General features: G+C 35.8%; 1 protein-coding gene across 1 annotated transcript in view; it reads right to left on the reverse strand.

Moving 5' to 3' along the window:
• Positions 1 to 3489: 3489 nt before the first annotated feature.
• Positions 3490 to 12592, reverse strand: part of FBXO33 (F-box protein 33) — a 50465-nt gene continuing 41362 nt past the window's right edge. The window contains exons 2-4 of the mRNA XM_002753845.6: positions 11300 to 11410; positions 10094 to 10779; positions 3490 to 8692 (exon numbers count right to left, since the gene is read on the reverse strand). Coding sequence (XP_002753891.1) covers positions 8421 to 8692; positions 10094 to 10779; positions 11300 to 11410 — 1069 coding nt within the window. The 3' untranslated portion in view covers positions 3490 to 8420. The remainder of the gene's footprint in view (positions 8693 to 10093; positions 10780 to 11299; positions 11411 to 12592) is intronic.

Here is a 12592-nt window from a genome sequence, read left to right on the forward strand (position 1 = left end):
AGAGGCAGTTTATGTCTTATTTTGCTGCATCGTTACAAACTTTATAGTTTAAGCCTCTTTTCTTACCTTTTTTTTTTTTGAGACGAAGTCTCACTCTGTCACCCAGGCTGGAGTGCAGTGGCGCAAACTCCGCTCACCGCAATCTCCGCTTCCCTGGTCCAAGCGATTCTCCTGCCTCAGCCTCCCAAGTAGCTGGGACCACAGGCGCTTGCCACCACGCCTGGCTAATTTTTTGTATTTTAGTAGAGGCGGGGTTTCAGTGTTAACCAGGATGCTCTCGATCTCCTGACCTCGTGATCTGCCTGCCTCGGCGTCCCAAAGTGCTGGGATTACAGGTGTGAGCCACTGCACCCAGCCCCAAGCCTTTTTTTTTTTCATGTCTTTTCACACCCCTGAAGTCTAAATTTTATGTCCTTACCTGATTTCCCTCTGAAAAATATTTTCCAGATGTTGTGATATTGTGATATCAATGCTAACACAAATATTAGTATGCCATTAATTTGACAAATGTATTTTGAGAGTCTTCTATGTGCTAGGCATGTTCTAAGTGCACAGGAGACAGTCGAGAACAAGAAGGATAAAGTCCATTCTTGTGGGACCTTACATTCTGTTAATAGTGGGGAGACAGATTTTAACCATGAAAATGTAAAAAAGGCACTTGCAAATAGTGCACACTGAAGAAAATGAAAACACATAATAATAGAATGTGCTTCAAAATCTGCTTTGAGGTGGTAAGTTTTTTAGCTGAGTTGTGAATAATAAAAAAGAATGTGAATATGGGCAGGATAGCATTCCACAAAAAGGAAACAAGTACAAATACAGCTCTGTGCAGAAAGAAATGGGCTTTCATTTTCAGGGAAGGAAAGATGGCCAGTGTGATATGGAGCAGAGTGAGCACAAGAGAGCGTGTGCGATCAGGTCAACTAGTAGACAGGGCCAGGCCATGCCTATCTTTTATTCTTTTCCCAGTATTTGCATGAAAGGTAGGTTATGCCTATCTTGAAGGCTGTGTTAGGAAGTTAGTATTTTATTCTAAGAACAACAAGATGACAGTGGAATATTTTTATATAACCTAACAATATATAAAATGAAAAACACTTTTATTTGTGTGTGTAGAATGGACTGAAGGGGAGAAAGAACGAAAGTAAAGAAATAAGTTGAGAGACTATTGAAATAATATAGCTGGGAGATAATGGGGCAAGAAGAGGTGGAGAAGGAAGAGAAGTGGTTGACCTTGGACTTTAGTTTAAAGTTATAGCCAAGGAGTTGCTGGTGGATTCGATGTAGAAAACCAAGAGTGACTTGGTTTTTTGATTTGAGCAATTGGATGAACAATAATGCCATTTAGGGAAATGGGAAAAACTGGGAGAAGATAAGTTCTGGAGGGGTGAAAATCAATAGAGAATCAAGAAGAGTAGAGATTGCCCTATTAAGTTGGAGAGGCCCATTGAGACATCCAAGTGGTGATACTAAGAAGGAACTAAACTGTGAGTCTGGAGCTTGTGGAGGAGGGCACTTTAGGTCTGGAGAAACTAATCTGGGAGTCATCAGCTTACAGGTAACCATGGCAGTGGATGATATTATGTGGGGAGTGAACGTAGAGAGAGTTGTGAAAATTTTCAGAGTTTACATCAAGTATGTATGGAAATCATTTAACACTTTGAATTTAGAAAGCTTTGCGATACATCTGGGAAGGTAAAAAAAAAAAAGTGTCCATGAAATGGCTGAAAACCATGCCACTCCTTTCTGATCAATTTAAGCCTTGCAGTGCTTCTTCCAAGTCAAATATCCTCTGGCATGGTTTCCTCCTCCATGATCAAAAAGTTTTATGACAAAATATATTTTTAGTTAAGGGTATTAACCTCAGAGTGAGTGAAAACCTCCCTGCTTAGATTTGATTAATCATTCTGGTATTGTTCTAGTAAGATAAATTTTATCAAAGGGGATGAGTATCAGTCTGTCTTGGGCTATGTTGTACTCTTTTTCCTATCACTTAGTTTTCTTTCTTTTTTTCCCCTTAGCTTTCTTGACTGATATGCCACCACTTAGTTTTAGGAGACCTTTGTATTAATCTGTTTCTCAGTATAGGTATGTCTTACAAACTGGCAGCATACAAAGAGAATCCCTCTCTTAGGTTACTTTTCAGGATTTGAGTGTGACTTGGGAAATCTTACTAAATGAAATGGTATTTTTCTTCCTTCAAAAGTGAGGATTTACTGGGAATGGGATTTTTTTGGTTCTACACCTATCCTCAGTTAGTTCAAACTATTTAAAACAGCTTTCACATGTGTAAGCTTCCATGCCTTTCACAGTCACTCCTTCCCTTCCCTTTGTAATCCACTGTAGACTTGGAAACCTGATGAACAATGTATTAGAATTACGCTGACAAGAAGACAAAGTGAGCTTGAAGAAAGTGGAAATGGCTCTTCTGAATGTGACACCTTTACCCATTAGTCAGGGACGAATCCAGCCTTATGAGTCTTTTATACTTATTTCTGGATCCTTGGCTACATTTCAAATAGCTGAGATTGTTGGATATAATGTCCATATTAAATAAGTATTAATCTAATGACAATAGTGCTTTAAACTGAAATATGGTAGAGCCAATTACAGTGCCATTTTTGCAGCTTTATTGAGGTGTGATTGGCAAAACTTGCATCTACTTAAGGTACCCAATGTGATGTTTTGATATATGTATATACTGTGAAATGGTTACAACACTCAAGCTAATTAAAATATCCGTCACCTTACATAGTCACCATTTTTTGGTGTGGTGCAAACACCTGAGATCTACTCTCTTAGCAAATTTCAAATATACATTAACAACAATAGTCACCAGACTATAAATTAGATCTCCAGAATTTACTCATTTTATAATTGAAGGTTTGTACCCTCTGACCAGTATCTCCCCTTTTCCCCCACACAGTGATATATTTTGAAAAATCTATTTAGAACTTTCCTACAAACAACTAGGCCTTAAACTCTCAGTAGATCTTTGAGCCTCTTTCAAGTTACTGTGATTCACTAATGCAAAAAAGAATAGAAAGCAATACTCTGTCCTCCTACCTTGGTCACTGCTATGGTTTGGATGTTTGTGTCTCCTCCAAAATTCAGTTTAATCCCCAATACAACGAAGTTGGGAAATGGGGTCTTATGGGAGAAGTTTAGGTCATGAGGGTTTCACCTTCATGAATGGATTATTGTCCCTATAAAAAGGGCTTACAAAAGTAGATTAGCTCGATCTCTTCTGCTATGTGAGATTACACTGTTGCTTTGGAGGATGTTGCATTCAAGGTAACATCTTGGAGGTGGAGATAGATAGGGCCCTCACCTGACACCAAACCTGCTGGTGTTTTTATCTTTGACCTCCTAGCCTCCAGAACTGTGAGAAATTAATTTCTATTCTTGATAAATTACCCAGTTTCAGGTCTTCTGTAATAGCACAGAATGGACTAAGAGTTGATTTTAGACTCAGGATTACAAAACAAGTCCATGAACATTCATTTATTGGTAACTTGAATCAGTAAATTACAAATTATTTTTTAAAACAGGAAATAACAATATAATGAATACCGAGTTACAGATAAAATTACCTTCATGCCCATCCATAGTGATCCTTGCCTCATGCCCGCCTCATGGGTAAGCAGTCTTGTGAAGAGTGTGTGAATGTTTTTTGTTTTTCATTATGAGACTATATATTGAAGGATGCGTTCAGAGCTAAAAGGCAAATAAACTGATAACTGACAATATATAAGCTTAAGGAGATAAATGAATGACATAAAAGTTCTAATGATCAAGAGGGAATTGCATTTTAAAAATAGATGGTAAACAGGTTGGGCACAGTAGCTTATGCCTGTAATGCCAGCATTTTGGAAGTCCGAGGTGGGAGGATCACTTGAGGTCAGGAGTTTGAGACCAGCCTGGCCAACATGATGAAACCCAGCTCTACTAAAAAAAAAAAAAAAAATTAGCTGGGCTTGGTGGCATATGCCTGTAGTCCCAGCTATTTTGTAGGCCTAGGAGGTGGGGACTGCAGTGAGTGGAGATTGTGCCACTGCACTCCAGCCTGGGTGACAGAGTGAGACTCTGTCAAAGAAAAAAAGATGGTAAGTACTAAATTACTATAGCATTTAGATTCCATTATACATATTTTAAGCAGTCATGTATATAGTTTAAATTGCTAATGTTTATGTCTACTAAGAATATGATCATTTTTGTACGTTTAACATGCAAAGGGGTACATGGCTTTTCAAAATTCCTTTAGGATTTTTAGGGGCTAGGAAAACAAGTTAGAAAACATGGCATTAGAGAATACATCCAGAAGTGAAAATGCTGGGTTACAGGGCACAGGTAACTTCAACTTTACAAGATACTGCAAATTTGCTTTCCAAAATGGATATACCAATTCAGGTTCCAGCTGTTTCTTCTTCCTTGCCAACACATGGTATATCTTGACCTTTTAAAACATCTTTCAGAAAGGAAGGATGATTCAAGTATCCTGAAAACTTATTCACGATACATCTTCCATTTCTTTCCACAACCAGCAGGCCAAATTGGTTAGTATACTGTACCACGCTGATACCCCACAAGGACAACTAGTGAGTCCTGGGGTGGCTGTGAGTCTGGGTGGGTTGCCTTCTGATGCTTTCAGGCTGTTCCGAGAAGTGAGAGTGGAGCTCTGAAAGTGTGCCCCGGACAGAGAGCAAACTCAGACACTCACTACTCCTGGCCAGAGGAGTCACTGTCCATCACAGACAAGGCGGGGTCTAGAAAGCTGTGAAAGAAATATGCTCCAAGTGTCCAAAGAGCAGGTAGGAAGCCCATGTGTGAGGCTCCCAGATGTGGCTAGTTGAATTTGAAAGGGTTGGGAGCTGGAGGTGGGAGGAGGGCTCCCTGCAGCCTCTAACTGCATTCACATAAAGTTGGTGGCTGTTTATTCTTCAATGGTGTCTCACCTAGCAATAGGATTATGTAAGGGAGATTACAAATTAGAGCATCATGATTTTTAAATAATTGTAATAAACATCAATTAGAATTTGAAATTAATTCACATTATTTCCCAAAGAAAGAAAAGGAAGTGTTGTTAAATTTCTTAGTTTCAACTACATAAACTAATGGTTATCCCTAAAAAAGACCTAAGAATTATTGCCTATTTGTGGGTGTTTCTCATTGGTGACAGTATTAAAATATTAAGTCAATTATTAATCTAATTTTAATTATATCAATTAATTTAAGTATTAATTTAATTAAATCAATTAAAACGTGGCAAAATTTTATTTGAAAGTTCCATACAAATTCAATATATTTTCCTCTAATCTTCATTTTATTTTTTATCTATTATATAAGTAAAAAAAAGTAATGATTTTTTTTCTCTAATACCAGTATGCTGTACATATTTTCTGTGTGTGCTATAACATGACAAAGGTGGGGAAACATTGATACAGACAATGTGGTATGGTCCCTGGGTATTATTCACATCTGCTGTTACTCCATTAGCACTGTATTATGTTACTGGCTTCATAAGGATCCAATCTGATTCATGCTGTAAGTCCCAAACAAGTTTCTGCAGCTTTAATTTCTGCAGCTTGTGTTCGATTTCTGCAGCTTTGTGTTCAATTTCCACAGCTCTGTGTTCAGCTGTAAGCACATTATGTGTCCCAAGCATCACTCCACCAATTCCCCAACTTCTTGATTACTAGGTGGTGGGGGAAATGGAAAGTAATTTTAGATAGATAAGTAAATTTCATATAGTTTAGTAAGCTATATTTTGAAAATATTTAATAACTTTGTTTAAATATGATCTCGTATATCTGAGTATTGAGCTAACAGCAATGGAAAATTTCAATGAAGGATCAAAGTTTTAGCTAGCAAAGTCCAATCCTTCGTTTTAGAAGTGAGGAAGCCAAACCTGAAAAAGGAGTTTGTGCTTAAGTAGCATTAGAGCCAGAGCTTACACTAGAAGAAAGCAGATGTCGAGCCTCCCAGATTTAGCACTTTACTACAACAACCTTAACTTGCATGCATTCTTATTAGTAGACTTTCCTTTTTCATACATTTTGGGTATGTCTTAAATATATACTTAAACATGTCGATTCACTCAAAGGAGTTAGATGTGTCCAGAAAGTAAGGGAGTGGTAAGTATAAGTACAATTCTTTGTGAACACCAGATTATTCCAAGATAAAGCTGTGCCTGGAAGAGTCGAAGGAAAATAAGTCATTTTGTTTCCTCTAAGAGCTGTGAGTCTCAACAACCAAGAATAGAGATTAGAATACCAAAATAAAGTAATATAGGGGTTTATGAAGAATTTAATATTGGCGTATCTAAGTATTTTTGCATTTGGTATAGGAATCTTTAAAAGTAAAAGGCTCCTATAGTCTATAAATTGTTTTACCATATTGATAATGTATTCTAGGTGCATAATATAGTGAGATTTTGTGCTAAAAAATCCATTGTTTGCTTTTAAGCTTGTATTTTGTCAAAGTGAATTTTTGTAAAAAAAAAATCCTCCAAATTCAGCTAAGAAGTCTTTTTATAATGTATTCTCAAATTTAAGCTTTGCTGCACCAGAATACAATAGGAGCTAACACGTTATTATACACAATATAAGGATTATTGCAGTTTATTTAACACTAAAAGTAGTCATGCTTCATATACAATAAAATATATTACAATGATCATTTTTAATGCTTTATTCATTGATTAAAAGAATATACATTTAACATAAACCATACAACATCAGTCATCAGGTCAAACATTCAGCTGGTTTCCTTACAGTTTCTGTCAGGAGTTATTTTATCTGATCACATTTATAAGATAAAATCTCACCACATCTGGCATTTACACACACTGTGCCAGTAGATTCACACTACTGATGTACATATAAAATCCGCATGGTATGTGCTCACTGGAGACAAAACAGTGCACACCTGTCAAAAGGTCATTTTAATATAAGATGGTAAAACCATTTGTAAAACACATATAAACTTTTTCCATAAATAGAATCATATCTGGACATCTGTTGCATAAATTGTGTTTCCAAAGCTTACAATAGAGCAGCCAGGTCTCAGCACTGCTGGGCACCCACGTTGGCTACTTACTTTATTATTGCAGACTGTCCTTTAACATTAAATGCACAACATTCGTACCACTTAAAACTGGGGTCAGGTGGAAGTCTCACAGAGACCACGTCTGTACCGCGGTTGCCCTGAAACAGTTAATAGGCTTTTAAAGCCTCTGAGATATAACAAGGTTTTAAAACATACTTCATGGAATGTTCTTCATGTATCATAGCAGCTCATACTGTGATAGAACAAGCTTTCAGTTTTTCCTTTCTTTCCTTTACATTCACTATTCACAGTGAAACAGGTGCATGTTTTTTTTTCTTTTTTTTTGTTTTTTCAGAGTTCTGAGGTTGCTGACTGAGCCACAGCACAGCTGTGTACCACAGGTCGAAATTCGACCTTAAATATTACAATCTAGCAGTATCTGGCTGGCCAGTGGGCCAGCCCCTGCCAGCATGTGGGCACTTCTTCAGTAAGTCTATTCTTTGGCAGCTGACACGCGTGCTGACAGAGAAAAATCCAGTGACTTGTTGCTAGGGATTTCACGACTAATGTTTTTGCAAGCATGTGTGTTTACAACTCTGTATTTTTATTTCCTTTAGGAGGTTTTACTTTAAAATACAGTTTCTTTCTTCCTCCACTATTTGAAATCTGGGCTAAATGAACGTGTAATTGATGAATAAAATTATGTTAGATATAATTTAAAAATCCAGCAATTTGAGTATTCATGTTTATGTAAATGCATTTTTTTTTAAAAAAAAGATTAAGCAATGTTCTAACCTAGTACTATACAAAATTGAAAATGGTATGGTGATATCAACTATTCGATATGTAATGAAAGTTAAAGTCTTGGCTTTTCTATTACAGATAATTCATTTGGGTTATTATTTATATTCTTCCATTTGAAATCAAAATTACTGAAATGCTATCAGAATGCATGGATGCAGTACATTGCATATAAATCTACCAGGCTATGGATATATATCTATATATGTATAAAAATATTTTGGCTCCTGAGCTCTGAACTCTGACACACAAAGAATAAAAACGTCAAAAAGGCAGAGTAACTCAGTGAAAAATAAAGTTAGCCAGCAACCTCAGACAATCTTCGGCTGTGTATTTTTAAGGTTTGGTAACAAGTCCATTAACCGTGAAAGCCCTATACATTGTCACTTTGAACTTCTAAACCAATACCCGACTACGTTCTTTGATCAAGAAGTAGAATATACATATAATTCTATAAAGCTAATATTGATTAAACACAGCACAAAAGGATTAATTCACACTACTGAAAAAAAAAAAACGTAATAGGACCCTACTTGCATATGTAACCACAGGAATTCTACATTAAAAAAAAGCTAAATGTCTTCACTGAAGCTTTGCATCTCTCTATAAAAATGACGATTTGGTTCAGTGAAGACACTGAGTGATTCGATGTCCATGACTGCATGCCAAGGTTGACCCAGGCCCAGGGATACCTGCTCAATAAGGTTATGCACTGGATCTACATCCTGGTCGGCCAGTTCACCTTGGTCAAAATCAATGCTTTCTTCAGTGACTTCGAGCACTTTCAGATCAGAGCCCCGAAGACGAGCAATGGCAATGAGGTTGTGTGCCCAGACGGTGTAACCTGAAAAGTAAAAAAAAAAAAAAAGACAACACTGTCATGTCCTTTTCTCTCTGTGAAGTTTGTCTTTTCCTTATTCAAAACTTCTAGAGAAGCTTCAGATTTGTATCTCACTTACCATTTTGGTCTTTTTCCTTTAAAAACATATTGAAATTGGAAAAGGAAACATGATTGTATATCCCAGAAAAAAAAAAGGCTAGAAGTTTGATACTATGTTCAACAATACCACTATAGGTGGTGAATTGGCAGGTGATCTAATCCTTTATGATACTACTTCATTCAGTAAAATAGACATTTAAAGTATATAGAAATAAATTTTATAGCTTTGGGTAATGATGTACCATAAGGATAACATTTTTAGTTCATATATACATGTATCAGTTAACACATTATAAACTGGTATTTTTCATTTGTGAAAAATGATCTATAATGCTTCAAAAAGTTACGAAGTGACACTTTAAAGGTAACCTGTTGTCAGTAGCAAATATGTAAATTATAAAACAATCATGGGAATTATATGCACCAACTTCAGAATAATAACTACTTTTGGGAAGGAATAAAGGGGAACGAATGGGAGGATCTTTAGCTTAAAGAAGAAAAAGGCTTTATGAAGACCGGCTTAAATTAAGTTTTAAATAACCTGTTATTTCTTTATCGCATTGTGTTTACCACTTTCAATACTGGTCTAGTCTTTTCTACTACCTCTGACTGGCATAAAGCAAAGAATTGAAAAGCAAGACCTACATTCCCAAACACAAATGCAGACTAAAAAAAAAAAATAATGAAACAGTGCTAGTAAGATAGCTAATAAGATTTTAAGACATTCTTATAGACTATTTTGTAATTATCTTATAAGCATCTGAAAAGGAAGTAAATTTATTTGTCAGAATACCAACTCTCTCTCAGAATGAGAACAGGCCACATTAAAATGAAAGCATATCAATGGAACTATTGTTAAAAAAAATTATACAAATTAATACTTTGATACCAAGAATCTAAAAGATGAGGTAGTGAGCATGAAAGAAATACATTCTCTTCCCCTGTGCTATGTTTTTAAGGGGTTGTGTGATTAGAGAAAACATATCTACCACAGATATATATATATACAGAAAATACTTCTACTACAGGTATGTATGTTTTCTTAGCTAAATTAATTTCATTATTTTTTTTGAAATACTGCCATTCACATGATGGACAAAAAAGTAACAGGAAAGCTGGAGCAGATTACTTAGAGTTGAATTATGATTTTCCTTTTGTAAGTGCTATATCTTGTAAACTTTAAAAAGCATAAGAATCTGTACATCAGCTCGATACAAGATTTCTTGATACTATAAAGGTCTTTACTGGCATAAAATGTTTTCGGTGTAATTCCAGTATCAGATTATAATGAACAAAATTACCTACCATGAATTGCCAGAAGAGAGAGCTTTGTGCACCTCCATGCTAATAAAACCAACGGATCTTCATTTCGGTTGTCACTAAGATCTGGAAAACCAGACGTGTCAATCACATCATTCATTAAAATAAAATGAGTAAGGAACTTGTCATATTGCCTGGATATGAGATCAACAATAGCCCCCGAAACACAAGTGATATAGCTGTCAAAATGAATCCTCTCTAGTGGCATACTAGGTTTCAAAATCTTTAACATATCTTCACTCTTGGTATCAAAAGCCATTATGTAGACCCGAAGGCTGGTGCTCTTTCGTGACAGGGCTTTCCAATGCTCATCATTTGGCATGTTCTCTAGAGACTTGTGCATTACGGAAACATTGTGAACCAGAAGAGACAGTCGCTGCAAAGGCACATGGTTGCTATCAGTTAAGACTCTTGCCATCTCAGCTGTAAAGTCACAAAAATCCAAGGCAAGTGAGTGCAGATTCACAAATCGCTCCAGTTCAACTGCAGTAATGAGAGTGCTGTTACCAGGAATATTATTGTCCAGTAAACTCAGGTGCTCCATGGTGTTGGCAACAGCATTAGAGAGAGATGACAGTGATGTTGGGGTTACTATTTCCAGCATAAACCCACAGGACAGCCATTTCATTTGCCTACTATTACTCAGGATTTCTTCAAACAGTTGCTGAATTCTATAAGGAAAACACATGCCACAGTGATCCCATTAACATTTAGTTCTAATCTTTTAACAATGACTTTTGAAAATAGGCAATGAAAAGCATGCAATTTTGATGTTTTTTCTCATTAGCTAATTTATATTCAACCTACAGTAAACATTAAAATATAATGAATAAGGTATATTAAACATATAGATCTATTAAACACATACAAATATATTCCTCATCCAAGCAAAGCACCACTTGAACCATTTAGTAGAAAAGTAGGATGACATACAATTTATGTTATAGCAAAGGCAAGTAGAGAAATAATTTTAAATAGCAATAATTATCATCCACTAAGTTCTTTGATTTGTCTTAATGATTTATGACCATGGAATGGCATATGCTGATAACGTATTTCTGTTAAAACGTTTCCAGGACCTATGTTCCTTTCAGGAAAAATATCATTACTCTTCTGTTTGTATCTTAAAATTTCTTAGAAGAAACAAATTGTTATTAGTATAATCTCCTTTCCACTAACCATATAACTTACTGTTTAATTTTTTTGCCATCAGGGTCCACCTTGCTGAGGTATGTATTTGACAAACTTCCTTGCTGTTGTAGAATGCTTATGTCTCCAAAAAGACTAAACTTCTGAAGGTTTCTACAAGAAAAATTATTTAAAATGATTTTCTAAATAATTTATACATAAAATATAAATATAAAAAATAAGAATATGCAAAAGGGATATTCTAACAAGGTTTCTATTTTACAACTCACTTAGAATCCGGTTAAATACTTGCAGACTGATTTATACATACATTCAGATTTCTTTATACATACAAAACAACATGATAGAGAAGTGGCATAAGCTTTAAATAACAAGGACTGGGGTATAAAGATGGTTCAGAAACTCAATATTATAATGACTATGGAAAAATCTCTTAATGTGCCTGAGACTCAATTCTTTATCAGTAATAACAATACTTACCTTATAGGGTTTAGTTATAAATAACACAATGACTTATTACAAACTGTATAAACTCTAAATTTCACAGAGATGTTAATTACCATATAACATTTCTCAAACCAGTTAATTCAGTCAACATGTTAGATGCTCCTTAGTAGGTCACTGCCCTGAAGATATCTACTTAGTAAGAAATGCTCCTTGGTAGGTCCCTGCCTGAAGATATCTACTCAATAAGAAATGCTCCTTGGTAGGTCCCTGCCTGAAGATATCTACTCAGTAAGGAATATCATTCCTTAACTAAAATCTAAAGAGAACCTCTTCCAGTTTTATGATCAAACCATACAGGTTATCAAGAAGGGAAGTAGAAAGCTATGTAAGGTTGGGTGCCGTGATTCACGCCTGTGGTCCCGGCACCTTGGAAGACTGAGGTGGGTGGATTGCTTGAGGCCAGGAGTTCTAGACCAGCTTCGCCAACATGGCGAGAACTTGTCTCTACTGAAAATACAAAAATTGGCTGGGTGTGGTGGTACATGCCTGTAATCCCAGCTGCTTGGGAAGCTGAGGCATGATTATTGTTTAAACTGGGAGGGGGAGGTTGCAGTAAGCCAACATTGTGCCACTGAACTCCAGCCTGCGTGACAGAGCAAAACTCTACCTTAAAAAAAAAATCTAAAAATATTTTGGTTTTAGATAATTTTAGCTATAAAACATATAGTTTCCTAATAGTAAAATTCTAAATAAAATAGGAGAAAAACTGGATAAAGATAAAACCCCAAATCCAACAATAACCAACTAGAGATTCCATTTATAACACAAAACTTAGGGATAACTTTAATACTTTAATAAAAAATGTACTATCTACAACAGTGATACAAG

The sequence above is a fragment of the Callithrix jacchus genome, chromosome 8 (assembly GCF_049354715.1).
Source record: "Callithrix jacchus isolate 240 chromosome 8, calJac240_pri, whole genome shotgun sequence".
Taxonomy (NCBI): Eukaryota; Metazoa; Chordata; class Mammalia; order Primates; family Cebidae; genus Callithrix; species Callithrix jacchus.